We start from the raw sequence: 21082 nt of genomic DNA on the forward strand, positions 1-21082 counted from the left end.
TTCGACCTCTATTGCATTGCACATTTTTGCCTCATTTTTAGAATGTGGTCCCTTCAACTTCTGTTATGTCGCACATTTTTCCTACAGTTTTTCAAAGCGCACCAAAAGTCCTGCATGCCGCACCTTTTGGAGCGCTTTCAGAAAACGTGGCAAAAACGTGCAAAACCTAATAGAAGCCAATGGGTCCATAGCTAAAAATACAGCAAAAATGCAAGGAAACTGTACATACTGTACACCGGCACTGCAGCTAAGATGCAGTGCACCAGTGTGAAACCAGCTATGCACGATCTGCTGACCTTACAAATGCACTTCGGGATAGCATACCAAGACATTTTGGACAATTTCACACCAGTGCACAAAGCAAGGTCCACCCCAAACTTGCTCATCCATGTCTTTATGGACCTTGCTTTGTGCACTGGTGTGCAGTCATGTTGGAACAGAGAGGGGCCATCCCCAAACTCCTCCCACAAAGTTGGGAGCATGAAATTGTCTAAAATGTCTTGGTATGCTGACACCTTAAGAGTTCCCTTCACTGGAACTAAGGGGGCCAATCACAACCCCTGAAAAACAACCCCACACCATAACCCCCCCTCCAACAAATGATTTGGACCAGTGAACAAAGCAAGGTCCACCCCAAACACGCTCATCCATATCTTTATGGACCTTGCTGTGTGCACTGTGGTGCAATCCTGTATGAACAAGAAGGGGCCATCCCCAAACTATTCCCACCAAGTTGGGAGCATGAAATTGTCCAAAGTGTCTTGGTTTGCTGACACCTTCACTGGAACTAAGGGGGCCAAGCCCAACCCCTGAAAAACAACCCCACACCATAATCCCCCCTCCACCAAATGATTTGGACCAGTGCACAAAGCAAGGTCCATAAAGACATGGATAAGCGAGTTTGGGGTGGAGGAACTTGACTGTCCTGACCTCAACCTGATAGAACACCATTGGGATGATATACATTCCCATAGACACACTCCTAAACCTTGTGGACAGCCTTCCCAGAGGAGTTGAGGGTGTTATAGCTGCAAAGGGTGGGCCAACTCAATATTGAACCCTACGTTCTAAGACTGGGATGCCATTAAAGTTCAAAGGGTGGGCCAACTCAATATTGAACCCTACGTTCTAAGACTGGGATTCCATTAAAGTTCAAAGGGTGGGCCAACTCAATATTGAACCCTACATTCTAAGACTGGGATGCCATTAAAGTTCAAAGGGTGGGCCAACTCAATATTGAACCCTACGTTCTAAGACTGGGATGCAATTAAAATTCAAAGGGTGGGCCAACTCAATATTGAACCCTACGTTTTAAGACTGGGATGCCATTAATGTTCAAAGGGTGGGCCAACTCAATATTGAACCCTACGTTCTAAGACTGGGATGCCATTAAAGTTCAAAGGGTGGGCCAACTCAATATTGAACCCTACGTTCTAAGACTGGGATGCCAAAAAAGTTCATGTGTGTGTAAAGGCATGCGTCCCAATACTTTTGACAATATTGTGAACAAATGTGATTTTGCACAGCCCAGCCGCCCTGTAGCAGTGAATTTGTTGTAGGGCGGTCCTTAAGTAGTTATTGTCTCCAATCTTGAGCCCAAATACCATTATGATATCACCGCGGAAGTGGCACGATGACCTTAAATTTTGCAATGCATTCATGCTTAGTCATGCAGATCTGGTATAAAGCCAAAATCGGGTTTGAGATGAAGACAAGGGTTTGACAGGTCAACACTTTGATGCATAAAGAATGAAATAATTATTTTTATGGTAAATGTGTTTTTTGAACCAAGGAGATCATTATTAGTGGAAAGAAGGCAGGAAGGAGAAAGGAATTAATTATACATGACTCGGATCCAGTTGCATGAGAGTGATAGTTATGCGGCCACCTGTGGAGGGAAAATCGTATGTTGCCAACACTAAAGGAACCGGCGTTGGTAATGATGAGCTGTAACTTGTCATCATTATTTATATTCGCTATACAGATATCATAGAGACATCACAACAACTTCCTGGGAAGGTTAAGACATGTGTAGTCAGGTGAAGGAAAACTTCAAACAAGCTCAATAGATCGGGCAAGGCGGCTCCAACACAGCAAGGCTTCCCTTGGTGGGCACCCAACATAGCTCAGCAAAGAAAAAAAAACATGGAGAGTCAAAGCAAAAAAAGGGTGCCAGACCAAAACCAGATAAAAAAATCCAAGATCATTTTAATTGTTGTCAAAAAAGTCATATCAAACAGCCAACGTGTTTCAGGGACAACACTTCCCCTTCGTCAGGGCTCAAGACAGCATAAAGCTTAGACAGACAAAGACCTCACAGATCTGTATTAGAACCATATTTCACATGGAGTAGTAACTTGAGAGGTGTTGCGGACAAGTTTTATCCTGTGGTGAGCCCTGATGAAGGTGGTTTTGCCCCCGAAACATGTTGAAATAATCCTGGACTCTTACATCTGTTCTTATATATATATATATATATATATATATATATATCTTAACTAGTTCCCAACCTATAGCAAAAAGATGGCTACAGCGCGGTTGTCCAGTTTTGAGAGTCCCCCTCCCCCGCGCATCCTCTGGGGCACGCTCTGAGATTACAGATCGTGGTGAAGGTGCCAATCGCAGCGGCCCTTTATCACATGATCAGCCATGTCCAATCACAGCTGATCACTTGTACACAGACTTGCCAGTTTTCAGCATTCCTTTCCTCATGCGCTGTCGCAACAATTCTGACACGGGGACATTTACACTGATATCAGGGCATTGATCCTCAGTGCAGCCCCATAAGTGCCCATCAGTGCTGCCTACCAGTGCCCATCAGTGCTGCTTACCAGTGCCCATTAATGCCACCTATCAGTGCCCATCAGTGTCACCTGTCAGTGACTATCAGTGCTGCCTATTAGTGCCTCCTGATCAGTGCCGTCTATCAGTGCTGCCTCATCAGTGCCCATCAGTGCTGCCTACTAGTGCCCATCAGTGCTGCCTACCAGTGACCATCAGTGCTGCCTCATCAGTGCCCGTTGCTGCTGCCTACCAGTTCTCATTAATGCTGCCTACCAGTTCCCATCAATGCCCCCTATCAGTGGCATTAGTGCCACCTATCAGTGCCCATCAGTTCTGGTTATCAGTGCCTCCTCATCAGTGCCGCCAATCAGTGCCACCTATCAGTGCCTATTAGTATCACCTATCAGTGTCCATCAGTGCTGCCTGTCAGTGCCTTCTTATCAGTTCCCATCAATGCCCCCTATCAGTGTCATTAGTGTCACCTATCAGTGCTGGCTATCACTGCCTCCTCATCAGTGCCGCCTATCAGTGCCCATCAGTGCTACCTCTCAGTGCCTATTAGTTCCACCTATCAGTGCCCATCAGTGCTGCCTATCAGTGCCTATTATTGCCACCTATCAGTGCCCATCAGTGCTGCCTCATCAGTGTCCATTGCTGCTGCCTACCAGTGCTCATCAGTGCTGCCTACCAGTTCCCATGGATGCCCCCTATCAGTGTCATTAGTGCTGGCTATCAGTGCCTCCTCATCAGTGCCACCTATCAGTGCCCATCAGTGCTACCTATCAGTGCCTATTAGTGCCACCTATCAGTAAACATCAGTGCTGGCTATCAGTGCCTCGTCATCAGTGCCGCCTATCAGCACCCATCAGTGCTGCCTCTCAGTGCCTATTAGTGCCACCAATCAGTACCCATCAGTACTGCCTCATCAGTGCCCATCAGTGCCACCCATCAGTGCCATCAGTGCAGTATATCAGTGCCCATCAGTGAAGGAGAAAAATTACGTATCTGCTACATTTTATAACAAAAACAAAACATTTAAAAAAAAAAAAAAACAGCAGTGATTAAAAGCCACCAAAAGAAACCTCTATCTGTCTCAAAAAAATTGTAAAAATGTAATATGGGTACAGTGTAGCATGACCGCGCAATTGTCATTCAAAGTGTGACAGCGCTGAAAGCTGAAAATTGGCCCGGGCAGGAAGGGGGGGGGGGGTGAAAGTGACCGGTATTGAAGTGGTTAAAAAAATGGCAGTTGTCTATGACACGCTGTGCTCTCGCTTTATTTTATTTTATGTATTTTTAGACTTTTCTATCTGTTTATGACTCTTTGTTTCCCTCTATAATTTTGCAAATCCTGCATTTTTTTGTTTCTCTCTGAACCTCCCGGTATAAAATTACGAAGATTCTGGCCGGCGGTCCCTCTCCATCCACAGGGCAGCCAGTAACTCATCTGAATTTCTTCTGGCGTTCCCTTCCCCGTCTGCTCTTCTTATTTGGTGCAGAATTTATGGCCCGAGCACAATTCAATTATCCTGGCATTCCCGCTGCAGAACCTCTCCGGTTGCTAAGTTCTGCGGGTTTAATTATTTCTAAACCCTGGGAACAAAGAGCCGTTAGGCTGATGAGCCCCACCAGTCTTCTATGACAAGCAGACTGTCATGGCGGGTCTCATGTATAGTGAGTTATATATCCCTTGCTGTAGCACAGGGCTGTTCATGCCTGTTTATTCCAGGATTAATAAACCCGTACTGCAAATTCCCCTCACAGATTTACTATACAGCCCTCCCCAGGCTGACCTAATGACTCTATATGGTGCTAACAGGTTAAAAATACATACCGACCACATGAAACATCATCTCCTTAATTAAATCTGACCTCTGGCCTCCCCTTCAGTCTTGCACAGCTGTAGCGGCTCCTCTCCTGGACTGAAACGGCTTCCTCTGATTTCACTGCACACTGTGAGCTTCCCACAATGTGCATCAGAAGCTGCAGCAAGTCAGATAGACCCGCCTCATTTCCTTGCTGGGATCAACTAGATCTTTCCTCCCCAGCCTGACTGTCCCTGGTTGGTTCCTCCTACCCACCTCCCAGCATGGGTGTCCACAAGGGGGGAAATTTCCTAGCCTGCTCTAAAGGGAAACTATGGGGGACCCTAGCCTGGCCTACTCTAAAGGGGGATCTATGGGGGACCCTGGCCTGCTCTAAAGGGGATCTATGGGGACCCTGCTCCAAAGGGGATCTATGGGGGACCCTGGCCTGGACTACTGTAAAGGGGGATCTGTGGGGACCCTGCTCTAAAGGGGGCTCTATGGGGGACCCGGCCTGGTCTGCTCTAAAGGGGGATCTATGGGGACCCTTCTCTAAAGGGGGATCTATGGGTGACCCTGGCCTGACCTGCTCTAAAGGGGGATCTATGGGGACCCTGCCCTAAAGAGGATCTATGGGGGACCCTAGCCTGACCTAAAGGGGGATCTATGGGGACCCTGTTCTAAAAGGGGATCTATGGGGGACCCTGGCCTACTCTAAAGGGGGATCTATGGGGGACCCTAAACTGGTCTGCTTTAAAGGGGGATCTATGGGGACCCTGGCCTGGCCTGCTCTAAAGGGGGATCTATGGGGACCCTGCCGTAAAGAGGATCTATGGGGGGACCCTAGCCTGGACTACTCTAAAGGGGGATCTGTGGGGACCCTGGTCTGCTCTAAAGGGGATCTATGGGGATCCTGGCCTGCTCCAAAGGGGTTATGGTTGCATTGGCTAAGTACATACATACATATATGTACATTATATATACATATTCCTATATATATATATATATATATATATATATATATATATATATATATATATATATATATTATTTTCAGCAAGAGCCTGGAGTACCTGGTGGTGCAGGAAAGTCTGGTAGCACGGGGAATAGAGGTGAAAAGGTAAGACTAAAGAGGGATCTATGGGGACCCTGGCCTGCTCTAAAGGGGAATCTATGGGGACCCTGCTATAAAAGGGATCTATGGAGGATCATGGCCTGGTCTGCTCTAAAGGGGGATCTATGGGGGACCCAGGCCTGGCCTGCTCTAAAGGGGATCTATGGGGATCCTGGCCTGCTCTAAAGGGGGTCATATTGGCTAAGTATATACAGTATGTATATATATATATATATATATATATATATATATATATATATATATATATATTCTTTGCAGGGAGAACCTAGAGTACCTGGTGGTGCAGGGAAACTTGGTAGCACGGGGAATATAGGTGAAAACGTAAGACTAAAGAGGGATCTATGGGGGATTCTGGCCTCGCCTACTCTAAAGGGGGAACTATGGGGACCCTGGCCTGGACTACTCTAAAGGGGGATCTATGGGGACCCTGGTCTGCTCTAAAGGGGATCTATGGGGATCCTGGCATGCTCTAGAGGGGGTCATATTGGCTAAGTATATATATATATATTCTTTGCAACTCTCAGTAGCCCAGACAATGGGTGAGGATAGTTACCTCCCTTCCCTCACGTTGCTCTCCACTTTCCTTCTGCTCTAGCGCTAGGCAGCTGTTTATATCAAAGGTAATTGAGTGTTTTCCTCACATCTGCCTTTTGCCATTTATAGCCAGGAAAAAGCTTCTCCGACATCTGCGGCTTCTCTCGGTGAGAAATTCTTTGGCCTTGTTGCACTAATAATGTAAACACCGAGCACTTGCTAACGAACGAAGTCCCACATCCAACGCATTCAAATTTATCCGACGTTCTCACCGCGGACCTCTGCTTAGTGTCACTCCATTGAAATTTATTCTGTCAAACTCCCGGCCAGGAATGGAGGTATTTTAAAGAGATGATATACGGCGTTGACGCTTATTCAAATATACGCAGTGAACGTTTTTCACATTTCATTACATGATTGAGATGAATGGGCTTCCCAATCAAAGGGCCCTTCTTAGCGTAAATTTTAGCATATGGAAAACATAAGTCATCACTCTACTGCTTATCTCGAAGACCTGTTTTTCAACCAATGTTTACATTACGTATTTTTCATAGACGTAGGACCTCAGGTGCCGAAAGTATTGAGAATTATTGAATGGGAGATGGGAGATCAATCATCCCCAGCTCGAGGAACCCCTAACAACATCTGGAGGAACCCAAGGATTCCATGAAATCCTGGTAGTTTCCAACCAAAGTTTATAATAACTTATAAATGTATGTGTTTCCCATGGGAGCAAGATGTTAACCATCCAATTCAATAAAGGCTCTTTTATACTTGCTTCAAAATGTCGCATTTAAAGCCTTCTGAAGGTATCAGGACAATATCCCCACCTGGACAATATCCTCCCGGACAATATCCCCCAGGACAATATCCCCCCCGGAAAACATCCCCCTGGACAATATCCCCCCTGGACAATATCCCCCCTGGACAACATCCCCCCGGATAATATCCCCCCGGGACAAAATCCCCCGGGCAATATCCCCCGGGACAATATCCCCCCGGAAAACATCCCCCGGAAATAGGGTTAGGGTTAGAGGGGGGATGTTGTCCAGGGAGGATATTGTCCGGGGGGATGTTGTCCAGGGGGGATATTGTGCGGGGGGATAATGTCCGGGGGATATTGTCCGGGGGGATTTTGTCCGGGGGGATATTGTCCTAGAATCCTTCTGAATGCCAAACAAAGCACCTCTCCCTAAATAAAAAGGTCACCTTACAGTCCTGTCCACACGTTGTGTTTGCTTTGCTTCAACAATTATCCCCCATGTCACTATCTTGGTGCTTCAAAGCCTCTATAGAAGTCTATGACAAAGCAAACATCACCTGCAGCTTTTGAGAGGCTTTTATTCAGCGTTAGCTTCACTTTGTTTTGGAGGTATTTCAGGTATGAGATATCCCAGGATGCACTGGGAAATCATCAAGTGAACCAGAAAGACATCATCAGCAGTCACTTCTGGCTCATGTGCATATATTTTGGGATGGCCTGGTGCAGACATCACATCTGGTGTGCAGTTTGGAGCAGCAAGAAGGTGAGTGGGGTCCGGACTGGAGCAGAGCAATTACCAGATCACGCACGTGGTGTGCAACATGGAAACGCTTTAGCAGAAAATTTGCGGGGACCAGAGAGAGGACTGAGTGACAGAGGATCAGCAGAGCAGAGGGGACCAGAGCAGGAGAAATTAACAGATGTCACATGTAGTGAGCACCGTGGAAGCAATATAGCAGGAGGTGAGTGGGGACCGGAGAGAGAGGAGGATCAGTAGAGCTGGGGGTTACTGCTGAGCGAGGGTATTAATGAGTTGGGGATCTGCTGAACGGGGGTACTAATGAGCTTGGGTTCTACTGAATGAGGGTACTAATGAGCTGAGGGTCTGCTGAATGAGGGTACTAATGAGCTGAGGATCTGCTGAATGAGGGTACTAATGAGCTGGAAATCTGCTGAATTAGGGCACTAATGAGCTGGGGATCTGCTGAATAAGGATACTGATGAGCTGGGGATCTGCTGAAAGAGGGTATTAATGAGACGGGGGTCTGCTTAATGAGGGTACTAATGAGCTAGGCATCTGAGCTAGGGATCTGCTGAATGAGGGCACTAATGAGCTAGGGATCTACTGAACAATAGTATTAAGCTGCGGATTAGCTGAATGAGGGTACTAATGAGCTTGGGATCTGATTAATGAGGGTATTAATGAGTTGGGGATCCACTGAACAATAGTACTAATAAGCTGGGGATCTGTAGAATGAGGGTACTAATGAGCTGGGGATCTGCTGAATGAGGGTACTAATGAGCTAGGGATCTGCTGAATGAGGGTACTAATGAGCTGATGAACTGCTGAATGAGGGTACTAATGAGCTGGGGATCTGCTAAATTAGGGCACTAATGAGCTGGGGATCTGCTGAATGAAGGTACTAATGAGCTGGGGATCTGCTGAAAGGGGGTATTAATGAGCTGGGGATCTGCTTAATGAGGGTACTAATGAGCTGGGGATCTGCTGAACAAGAGTACGAATGAGATGGGGATCTGCTGAAGGGGGGTACTAATAAGCTAGGGATCTGCTAAATGAGGGTACTAATGAGCTGGGGATCTGCTGAATGAGAGTACTAATAAGCTTGGAACTGCTGAACGAGGGTACTAATGAGCTGGGGATCTGCTGAATGAGAGTACTAAAAAGCTGGGGATCTGCTGAACAATGGTGCTAATTAGCTGGTAATCTGCTGAACGAGGGTGCTAATGAGCTGGGGATCTGCTGAACGAGGGTGTTAATGAGCTGGAGATCTGCTGAACGAGGGTGCTAATGAGCTGGGGATCTGCTGAACGAGGGTACTCAGGAGTTTGGGGTCCACTAAGTGGGGGTACTACTGAGCTGGGGTTCTCCTTGGCCCCTTTAAAACAATTAGAAAATCAACACACACACAGGGCATTTGCCAAGCTTCAAAAAAGCTTTCCCGAAGCATCAAAAACAAAGCAAAAAAGCATGTTTAAGCGCTAAGCGATTTAAAGTGTGTTAAAGTCGAAGCAAGTGTAAATGAGCTCTAAGAACTACCGAATAATAGACTTAAAGTGAAACTAAAGTGACACCAATAATTGGAAGCTCAAAGTCAACCAGAAGCACCATGCAAAAGGAGATGACCCAAAACCTTGCATTCCAGTGGTGGTTGGAATGCCACAGAAGTTAAAAAGATCGTTGGTGTCATGCCATTGGTTTTGTGCCTCTGGAATTATGCAGGCATTGTGTAGTGGCATGGCCACTTTAAAGGATCTATGATTGGTTAATTGGGAGCAGATGCCTTTATAACATCCAAGAGCTGTCAATGATGGATCGCACTCCGATTAAGGTCTTCATTGAGGAGTAAGAACCCAGCCCAACTTAAAATATTTCAGCTGGCCCACCAAGTCCAGTCCTCCCCTGATAATGAAACATGGAGCTGTGCCGCCCATGACTCCAATTGGGGGTATCACCCCAGACGGCAGTTATGGGGGGTGGCACTGAGATTGGAATGTCCATACTGGAAACTCCATCCTCAGTACAACTCAGTAAGAGGTGAACCACAGGCTCAGCATTACTGAGCTCCCTGTTGCAATCCACATCCATCAGCAGGGTCTGTTGGGTGCCAATTGCAATGGGTTGCCAGGCTTTACCGAAATACAATAGTATGAACGAGCCCTTTGGTTTCTATTGTGTTTAAATGCGTTGCGTTACAGTACAATAGCATAAAGTTCTACATACACTATATTGTCAAAAGTATTGGGACGCCTGCCTTTACACACACATGAAATTTAATGGCATCCCAGTCTTAGTCCGTAGGGTTCAATATTGAGTTGGCCTACAGTTTGTAGCTATAACAGCTTCAACTCTTCTGGGAAGGCTGTCCACAAGGTTTAGGAGTGTGTCTATGGGAATGTTTGACCATTCTTCCAGAAACGCATTTGTGAGGTCAGGCACTGATGTTGGACGAGGGGGCCCTCTAATTCATCCCAAAGGTGTTCTATCGGGCTGCGGTCAAGATTCTGTGCAGACCAGTCAAGTTCCTCCACCCCAAACTCACTCATCCATGTCTTTATAGACCTTGCTTCATGCACTGGTCCTAATCAGATGGAGGGGGATTATGGTGTGGGGTTGTTTTTCAGGGGTTGGGCTTGGCCCCTTAGTTCAAGTGAAGGGAACTTTTAAGGCGTTAGCATACCAAGACATTTTTGACTATTTCACACCAGTGCACAAAGTAAGGTCCAACCCAAACCCATCCATGTCTTTAGGGACCTTGGTTTATGCACTGGTGGGCAGTCATGTTGGAACAGGAAAGGGCCATCCCCAAACTGTTCCCACAAAGTTGGGAGCATGAAATTGTCCAAAATGTCTTGGTATGCTGACACAACTTAAGAGTTCCCTTCAATGGAACTAAGAGGCCAAGCCCAACCCATGAAAAACAACCCCACACCATAATCCCCCCTCCACCAAATTAATTGGACCAGTGCACAAAGCAAGGTCCATAAAGACATGGATGCGCAAGTTTGGGGTGGAGGAACTTGACTGGCCTGACCTCAACCCAATAGAACACCTTTGGGATGAATTAGAGCGCAGACTGTGAGCCAGGCCTTCTCATCAACCTCAGTGCCTGACCTCACAAATGTGCTTCTGGAAGAATGGTCAAACATTCCCATAGACACACTCCTAAACCTTGTGGACGGCCTTCCCAGAAGAGTTGAAGCTGTTATAGCTGCAAAGGGTGGGCCAACTCAATATTGAACCCTACGGACCAAGACTGGGATGCCATTAAAGTTCATGTGTGTGTAAAGGCAGGCGTCCCAATACTTTTGACAATATAGTATATTGGGTTCAGTTTTGTAGTTTTCAGTGGTGCCAACTTGCTACTAATCTGGAATACCTGTTGTTGCATCTCCTTTTATCGATGGAGAGCGCTGACCACTAGCAGTACCATGCAGCTCAATTTCATATTCAGTGCCATCTCTCAGTCCCGTCACAGTTTTTGTGCGTTCACTGCCAGGCACTGTCAGAATAACCGGTTCATGTTGGCGCTCGGCATCCTGCATTCTAATGATAAAGTTGTCAAAGCCGCTCTCATCAGCTGTCCACGACAGATGGAACCCATCGGGGGTTATACTGGAAACCTTGAGGTTTCCAACTTCGGGTTTTGAGTCTGAAAAGAAAATCCCATGAAAGGAAAAGAAGAGGAAATAAAATGGTCAGTTAGTAAAAACGGCAGTTAGTAAAAAATGGCAGTTAGCGAAGTACTGCTATTGTCTGTAGCTAAAAACCAGAAGAAGCAAAATTCAATATATCTGATCATGAAGAAGAAGAAATGACTTGAAACAAAAAAAAACACTTTTGATGTCCATGACCTAGAGAAGAAGATTACTTAGATATATTGCAATAGCAGCTGTTTAAAGCAAAACTCTAGGAGGCAAAGTATACATTTCTGCCAGTCCCCTCCCCGGACTCTGGACAATGTAAACTCTTTATCTATCTTACAATTAATAAAACCAAGATTGTTACATAGCTGCAAAGTTAGGGTAGAAAATAGACACAAGTCCATCATTGGTATCACTGGGAGGAATAGTGCCCCATCATTGGTATCAGTGGGAGGAATAGTGTCCCATCATTGGTATCAGTGGGAGGAATAGTGTCCCATCATTGGTGTCAGTGGGAGGAATAGTGTCCCATCATTGGTACCAGTGGGAGGCATAATGTCCCATCATTGGTATCAGTGGAAGGAATAGTGTCCCATCATTGGTATCAGTGGGAGGAATAGTGCCCCATCATTGGTATCAGTGGGAGGAATAGTGCCCCATCATTGGTATCAGTGGGAGGAATAGTGTCCCATCATTGGTATCAGTGGGAGGAATAGTGTCCCATCATTGGTATCAGTGGGAGGCATAATGTTCCATCATTGGTATCAGTGGGAGGAATAGTGTCCCATCATTGGTATCAGTGGGAGGAATAGTGTCCCATCATTGGTATCAGTGGGAGGAATAGTGCCCTATCATTGGTGCCATTGGGAGGAATAGTGCTCCATCATTGGTGCCATTGGGAGTAACTGTGCCCCATCATTGGTATCAGTGGGAGGAATAGTGTCCCATCATTGGTATCAGTGGGAGAATTAGTGCCCCATCATTGGTATCAGTGGGAGGAATAGTGTCCCATCATTGGTATCAGTGGGATGAATAGTGTCCCATCATTGGTATTAGTGGGAGGAATAGTGACCCTTCATTGGTATCAGTGGGGGGAATAGTGCCCCATCATAGGTGTCAGTGGGAGGAATAGTGCCCCATCATTGGTATCAGTGGGAGGAATAGTGCCCCATCATTGGTATCAGTGGGAGGAATACTGCCCCATCATTGGTGTCAGTGAGAGGAATAGTGTCCCATCATTGGTATCAGTGGGAGGAATAGTGTCCCATCATTGGTATCAGTGGGAGGCATAATGTTCCATCATTGGTATCAGTGGGAGGAATAGTGTCCCATCATTGGTATCAGTGGGAGGAATAGTGTCCCATCATTGGTATCAGTGGGAGGAATAGTGCCCTATCATTGGTGCCATTGGGAGGAATAGTGCTCCATCATTGGTGCCATTGGGAGTAACTGTGCCCCATCATTGGTATCAGTGGGAGGAATAGTGTCCCATCATTGGTATCAGTGGGAGAATTAGTGCCCCATCATTGGTATCAGTGGGAGGAATAGTGTCCCATCATTGGTATCAGTGGGAGGAATAGTGTCCCATCATTGGTATTAGTGGGAGGAATAGTGACCCTTCATTGGTATCAGTGGGGGGAATAGTGCCCCATCATAGGTGTCAGTGGGAGGAATAGTGCCCCATCATTGGTATCAGTGGGAGGAATAGTGCCCCATCATTGGTATCAGTGGGAGGAATACTGCCCCATCATTGGTGTCAGTGAGAGGAATAGTGCCCCATCATTGGTGTCAGTGGGGGGAACTGTGGCCCATTTTTGGTATCAGTGGGAGGAATAGTGCCCCATCATTGATATCAGTGGGAGGAATAGTGCCCCATCATTGGTATCAGTGGGAGGAATAGTGTCCCATCATTGGTGTCAGTGGAAGGAATAGTGTCCCATCATTGGTGTCAGTGGGAGGAATAGTGCCCCATCATTGGTATCAGTGGGAGGAATAGTGCCTCATCATTGATATCAGTGGGAGGAATAATACCCCATTGTTGGTGTCATTGGAAGGAATAGTGGCCCGTTGTTGGTGTCAGCAGGAGTAATTGTCCCTTAAGTCCCAGATAAAAGTAAGCAAAGGGCCACATCAGACCCACAGGCCACAGTTTGGAGACCACTGCTCTAGGTTATAAAGACAAAGAGAGGGTACGGCTCTGTAGTCCAGCAGGGGAGAATTAGGCAGAGCTGACAACACTGTTAGGGGTTTCAGTGCAGCAGAGGCAGCGTTGTCATCTCACTACAGGATTTAGGGAATTACATGCCCAGTTATACCCTTTAATGAGCTTCACCATGCTGGCATATGTAAGAAGAAACATGGTTTCCAAGGTGGAACTGTAGCCCTTTAGTAAATGACCTTTTCTGCATATAAAGGAATAAGCGTGACATACATGACATGGCTTGGACAAACATACAAGAACGAATGACGATGGTCATGGAAGCTGCAAAGAAATAATACACCTAAAGATAAAATAAGTCATGGTAGATGAAGTAAGTCAATCCGATACCTGTAGATGCAGAGACCCTAATAGGCTGCGTTCGTTGACCGCGAACAATACCATAGAGGTAGATGGTGTATTGAGTTTTGGGTAATAACCCTGAGATAAGAGTTTTCCTGAGATCGCCAGGGACATTAATTTTCACTGGCTCACGTGACCTGTCCTCATCAGTAACCTCTACAACAAAGCCGTCAAATGAATCTTGCGTTGCTGTCCAGGACAAGTCAAAGCTCTCAGGTGTGGTGCCGGTGACGGTGAGGTTGTCTACTTCTGGCTTGTTTTCTGAGCAAGGAAAAACGTCATTCAATTAAACTGTTGGATGACCAACAACGACACCCACATGGATGCCTTGTCAGCAGCCCGCAAACCTCGCCAGAAGAAGAAAGCAGAAGTCTGGTGCAAATTTCAGCCATGTAGCCGGAAGCCACAATGAAGCCAAGGTTTTCCGTGAAGCTCCAAATATATCAGCGTAAGCAGTTTCCCTGGCATTTTTACATGCTGGCACGTACATGCAATGTAAAGCTCGGAGTATGAATGAAAGAATGAAAGAAGCAGACGAATGCTGAAGCATTTATAGAATTGCTTTGTGTCCAAACTTCATTTTGAGAGCCAAAGAAAACTTATTTTTTTAATAGTTTGAAATTATTAATCTTTCTAAACAACCTTTGCTATGTTCTAATTGACCATATACCTTTATTAAAGTGTACCTAAAGCCAAAACTTTTTTTCAGTACTAGTAGGAAAAAGCCTTAGAAATTCTTTTTGTTCCAGAGGCACCCGTTAGATGGATTTTGATGATACTGGGCACCCGTTACGTGGGTTTTGAAGGTACTGGGCACCCGTTAGGTGGGCTTCGAAGGTACTGGGTACCCGTTAGGTGGGTTTTGAAGTTAATGGGCACTGATTAGGTGGGTTTCGAAGGTACTGGGCACCCGTTAGGTGGGTTTTGAAGGTACTGGGCACCCGTTAGGTGGGTTATGAAGGTACTGGGCACCCGTTAGGTGGGTTTTGAAGGTACTGGGCACCCGTTAGGTTGGCTTTGAAGGTACTGGGCACCTGTTAGGTGGGTTTCGAAGGTACTGGGCACCGTTAGGTGGGTTTTGAAGGTACTGGGCACCCGTTAGGTGGGTTTTGAAGGTACTGGGCACCCGTTAGGTGGGCTTCGAAGGTACTGGGCACCCGTTAGGTGAGTTTTGAAGGTACTGGGCACCCGTTAGGTGGGCTTTGAAGGTACTGGGCACCCATTAGGTGGGTTTTGAAGATACTGGGCACCCGTTAGGTGGGCTTTGAAGATACTGGGCACCCGTTAGGTGGGTATTGAAGGTACTGGGCACCCGTTAGGTGGGTTTTGAAGGTACTGGGCACCCGTTAGGTGGGTTTTGAAGGTACTGGGCACCCGTAAGGTGGGTTTTGAAGGTACTGGACACCCATTAGGTGGGTCTTGAAGATACTGGGCACCCGTTAGGTGGGTTTTGAAGGTACTGGGCACCCGTTAGGTGGGTTTTGAAGGTACTGGGCACCCGTTAGGTGGGTTTTGAAGGTACTGTGCAATATTAATTTTTTTTGGATCCAATTATAAACCAGCATCACTTTTAAAGTAAATTGTCCTGGCAGGGGTGGCCCTACCATGGGTCCCACTGGGTCCATTGGATCCAGGCAGCACTTGGAGGGAGGGGGGGTAGGAAATTGGCTCCCAAGATTTTTTTTTCCAGCAGTTTTGTGTGTCAACAGTTTTTGGCGCGTTATGGGTGGCATTTCTCCATCTCATACTGCCGCTCGTAGTGCAAACTGATAAGTATGAGGAGGCGGAATGTCTCCTCCGGGGAATGTCCCTCACGTTATCGTGATGTGTGCAATGACCTAATACATCAGCGCACTCCATCTCATGCAAGGCAGGCTGGATCTTCTAGGGCGGTGGCACAGTTTGCCATCTTTGCCCTGTGCAATGGATGATCTTGTCCTGGCACTGGACTCGAGCCCCCCCTGGTCCTCCTCCAGGCCCTGCACTTTTTGTTTCCTAGCTCTACCCCCAGCTTCTTCCCGGCAGCAGCACAAGTAAGGGTGGGGGACTCTTGAAATCTGACATAAGGTGCCGCGGGGGGGGGGGGGGGTGCTCTGGACATTTAGACTTAGAGATACAACTGTCCCTTTCAGGGCAACCATAATGCTGATGTGGCCCGCAATGATATTGACACACCTGGTCTACATGGAGACCAACATAATCTCCACTAACTCATTATCATAGGTTGAAGATCACTTGTGTCTTCAAACAACTCGGAATGTGTGTAAACTCTCCCACTTCTTCTCATCCAGCTACAAATGAATTGAGATGACCACTATAGAAAGATCTCTTCCCAACCCTTCCTCCAAACATTGTTTTGAAGCAGTGCTTTAAGTGGGCCGGTATGCACTGGTACTCAGTACCGCCACTTCCAGATATGGCTCTTGAGCATACCGCCACCTCTCCGTGCGCTTTAGCGTACCAGTACACTCATTTTGGACATCTGCGCCCTCAATTCCCCCCCCCCCCCCAAGAATATTTCCCACTCCAGAGCCAGATCAGTCACCACCAGTGAGTCCCCCTGCTCCAGAGTCCCAGGCCAGGGGGGCTGCTCTGCGGGATCCCTGATACGGGGTGGGGTGTGGGCGACAAAATTTATAGACTATAGTACCGGCCCCTCTTTTGGGCCACTTAAAGCACTGTTTTGAAGAATATTTATGAAGACTAGCCAGAAACCAACACTTGACCCCTCACTGCCTTTATCCTTGCTTCTTGTATCTAGTCCCCCCCCCCCTCTTTTGGAGTGCAAATTCACTTGAACTAGATTCCAATGCTTCCTACATGCATTGTTTTGAAGAAGTTTTCCAATGATTATCAATAAACTAACTTAACCCACAGCCTTTACCCTTGCTACCCGTAATTAGTCTTCCCCATTTTTAAGACTGTAAATTCACTTGCACTGGATCCAAATTAGAGAAGGGCACTGCTCAATCCTCCCCATCCATAATGGAACTGCTAAATGTTGTGGTTCATGGCACCACTCCCCACAGTGTAAAATTCCAACATATTCAAATACCAGCCCTCACAATGGCATTCCTTTGGGTCCTCCTTAATTAAAACAAACTGCAGGACATAAAAACAATGACCCGGGCCACTGTTTTTATGCCCTGTTGTAAAAGATGACCCGAAGGACCACCACTGTGAATGCTGGTCTTGAAATACTGTATATGTTGGAACTTTATACTTTGACAGTGTCCTCTTCTCCTTCCATAAATCTATATTGGTTTGTAGGGGGTTTCTCATTTTCACCTAATTATTTTTGTGACTTACAGTTCTTCATTTTATGTTGGTGCTTTTTATATAAAGAATAATATTCTAGTGTGTGTAAACCAAAAATAAATTTTTCAATTTCAGGACTCACTGTAGGCAGTTGCCTTCGGAAAATGTTGGGAATCTGTTACACATTTTTCTACCTGGGGATCCTGCCAGTAACAGTACTTCCAGTTGCAAGTGTACAGTGCTCTAGCTGGCCATGCATTGAGCGAATTTCATCCAGCTCCTGACAAACTGTCCAGAAATTGCTCGGCAGGTGGCCCTGTCGAACGCCTCTGGCCCATCCTCCCTTAATTGAAAAATGAAGGATCCAAGCAGAAAATTGTTGGCAGGACCGTGTCTGCATTCAATCAAAGGTAGGCACTGTTTGGGTATTTTGACAGTCGTGGAGTTTGGAAAGGGAAAGCCGCTCATGTGGTTATGAGTAAGCGATTATCTATATCGTGAAACGCGTCAACCTGACATGTCTCTCAATGCACTGTCTGTATGGATTCGATGAGGAATAAAGAACTATTTTGATTTCATGTATCCGAGTACGTCCAACTTCTTTGCTTGCACTATTTTGACAGTTGGCAGGGCCAGAGATTCCTCCAACCAGGAAAAATATATGTGTATGACCACCTTAAGCCACAGCCTTATAATTAGGAGCAATGTGGTCAACCTGACATCTGTGCTCCATCAGTTGGCTATTGGGCCGCATATAAGGTCTGTTCCTGCCTTTAGTAGACCTGATAGGCAGCCCAACAGCCAACTGAAAGAGTGCACATGGCAGGATGACTATGCTGCTGCTAATGGAGAGTCAGCGGCTTAATGTTCTTAGCCTACAACACGATCTCCAGGTAAGAAACTTTGCAACAAATCCACAAAAAATGACTTGCTTAAGAAAACTGCATACAGTGAGACATAATGCCAAACATTCTCAAAAACAGATTTTGGGTTTACATACACTTTAGCCCCTTCCTGTCCAGTCCCGACATTAATTTAACTGGGCTATTATGCCCAGAGGGCATGAAGGGCTGCTGGGCACCTGGACATTGACCTTACATATAGAGTGCATTGGCTTTGCTTTAGCTGGCCATACATTGAGCGAATTTTATCCAGCTCCTGACAAACTGTCCAGAAATTGCTCGGTGGGTGGCCCTGTCGAACGCCTCTGGCCCATCATCCCTTAATTGAAAAATGAAGGATCCAAGCAGAAAATTGTTGGCAGGACCGTGTCTGCATTCAATCAAACATAGGCACTGTTTGGGTATTTTGACAGTTGGCAGGGCCAGAGATTCCTCCAACCAGGAAAAATATGTGTATGACCACCTTAAGCCACAGCCTTATAATTAGGAGCAATGTGGTCAACCTGACATCTGTGATGCATCAGTTGGCTATTGGGCCGCAATATCAGGTCTGTTCCTGCCTTTAGTAGACCTGATAGGCAGCCCAACAGCCAACTGAAAGAGTGCACATGGTAGGATGACTATGCTGCTGCTAATGGAGAGTCAGCGGCTTAATGTTCTTAGCCTACAACACGATCTCCATGTAAGAAACTTTGCAACAAATCCACAAAAAATGACTTGCTTAAGAAAACTGCATACAGTGAGACATAATGCCAAACATTCTCAAAAACAGATTTTGGGTTGACATACACTTTAGCCCCTTCCTGTCCAGTCCTGCCATTCATTTAACTGGGCTATTATGCCTAGAGGGCATGAAGGGCTGCTGGGCACCTGGACATTGACCTTACATATAGAGTGCATTGGCTACCCTTGGGATTATCTTTAACAATTCTATGTATGGTCTTGTAACTGTTTACATGCAAAGATATTATAGTATTTTAATTCTTTTCTACTTCCATCTTGACCATTTTAAGACCTGGTCATAGTTTTTGTTGTTTGATGGACTTTTTCCACTTAAGAAACTTTTGACTTTTGATGGACTTTTTTTTTTTATTCCTATCATGAAAAGCGCAAAGCAAGCAGGCAAGCAGATCCCTCAAACAGCTAATCAGCTCCCATGAACGATTCTGTGAAAAGATCGATTTTTGATGAGACCTTCTCATCATTTCAGCTCAGTGAACTAAAAGCCAACGTGATGTGAAAAAGCTACAATCTAAAAAAGCCAGTGAGGATGCAGATGATGAGCCGGTGAAAAGCTTGGTGGGTAGCGCGTGGAGAAGTGACCCCCCCACCCCCAAGGTGATTGTGAAGCATTCCAGCGTTTGGTACCTGTAACAACGTCTCCAAAGAGAGGCACAGTGTCAAGTCCCCGAATCACCCCATGTAATGTGATGTTATATTTTGTGGCCGGCTTCAGGCCCGGCACTTCCAGAGAGCGAAGTTCTCCAGGAACCACAATGGTTTGTGGTTCTTCTCCATCCTTTAATTCCTGAACCCGAATCACAAATTTCTCATAGTTGTTGTCTGGCGCTATCCACGTGAGTTTGAAAGAGTCCCAGCCCACTTGGGACACCAGCAAGTCGCCCAGCTCACGCGGAATTTCTGAATACGAGAATAAGTTGTTAATATTTCCGGTACTTTTTGGACTGGTCACACATTATGAAGACAGCTTTGCATTCGCTTAACGGTAAATGAATGAATAATGTTAATGTTTAAAAAAGAAAAAAGAAAATTAGACATCAAATGAATTTTCAAAATATTTACTGCAGTTATGAAAACCTAGAAAGGGAATAAAGATTGCGTATATTAATAAATAAAAATTCCAAGCTGCAAGATAACCAAGTTATCGTGTTTTTTTCACCGAATAACATATTAATGGTGTATCACAGTGTTCGTCAACTCAATTAAACCCAATTAAAGTACAACTAAGCCCTCATCATATAAACTTCGCAAATGTTAATCTCCACGTTAATGAATAAAATCATTAGTTTACCTAAGTACCTAAGTGATGGGAACCTACTTTTTTATCTTCATTGGTGAAAATGTTTTAGCAGTACAATACAAAAGAATATCCTGTGGCTGCGCATGCCGATGCACAACAAGATCCAGTCACACTAGCGGTGGGGAAAAGGCTGTCCAATAACTAAAACCAAATGATGATCCTACCAAAATTCAGTCAGCTGATAACCTCCAGTGTGCCCTGCCTTTGCTGACCATTATAAGTTATATTACTGTTTTAGTGAACTATAAACCCACCCCCCCCCCAACCCCACCATGGAGAAGAGAAGAGAAGGGAAGGGAAGGGAAGGGAAGGGAAAGGAAGAGAAGAGAAGAGAAGAGAAGGGAAGGGAAGGGAAAGGAAGAGAAGGGAAGGGAAGGGAAGGGAAGGGGGAGGGAAGGGAAGAGAAGAGAAGAGAAGAGAAGAGAAGAGAAGAGAAGAGAAGAGAAGAGAAGAGAAGAGAAGGCGTTCTTTCAACTCAGAACACTTCCAGTCCCCCCAAACCCCACCATGGAGAAGAGAAGAGAAGAGGGTGTTCTTTCAACTCAGAACACCTCCAGTCCCCCCAAACCCCACCATGTAGAAGAGAAGAGAAGAGGGCGTTCTTTCAACTCAGAACACTTCCAGTCCCCCCAAACCCCACCATGAAGAAGAGAAGAGAAGGGAAGAGAAGAGGGTGTTCTTTCAACTCAGAACACCTCCAATCCCCCCAAACCCCACCATGGAGAAGAGAAGAGAAGGGAAGGGACAAGAAGGGAAGAGAAGGGAAAAGGGGGCGTTCTTTCAACTCAGAACACTTCCAGTCCCCCCAAACCCCACCATGTAGAAGAGAAGAGAGGAGGGTGTTCTTTCAACTCAGAACACTTCCAGTCCCCCCAAACCCCACCATGGAGAAGAGAAGGCGAAGAGAAGAGAAGAGA

The 21082-nt window shown here is 46.0% G+C and overlaps 1 protein-coding gene across 2 annotated transcripts in view; it reads right to left on the bottom strand.

Annotated features, from left to right (window-relative positions):
- Nucleotides 1-21082, bottom strand: part of TNC (tenascin C) — a 209704-nt gene that overhangs the window by 83500 nt on the left and 105122 nt on the right. The window contains exons 11-13 of one of the 2 annotated variants that reach the window (XM_082263948.1): nucleotides 19493-19765; nucleotides 13953-14225; nucleotides 11140-11412 (exon numbers count right to left, since the gene is read on the bottom strand). The exons of the other annotated variant lie outside the window; for it this stretch is intronic. Of the exons in view, the coding sequence (XP_082120074.1) occupies nucleotides 11140-11412; nucleotides 13953-14225; nucleotides 19493-19765 (819 nt within the window). The remainder of the gene's footprint in view (nucleotides 1-11139; nucleotides 11413-13952; nucleotides 14226-19492; nucleotides 19766-21082) is intronic. 2 annotated transcript variants of the gene reach the window in all.

The sequence above is a fragment of the Pelophylax lessonae genome (assembly GCF_965119305.1).
Source record: "Pelophylax lessonae genome assembly, chromosome: 7".
Lineage (NCBI taxonomy): Eukaryota > Metazoa > Chordata > Amphibia > Anura > Ranidae > Pelophylax > Pelophylax lessonae.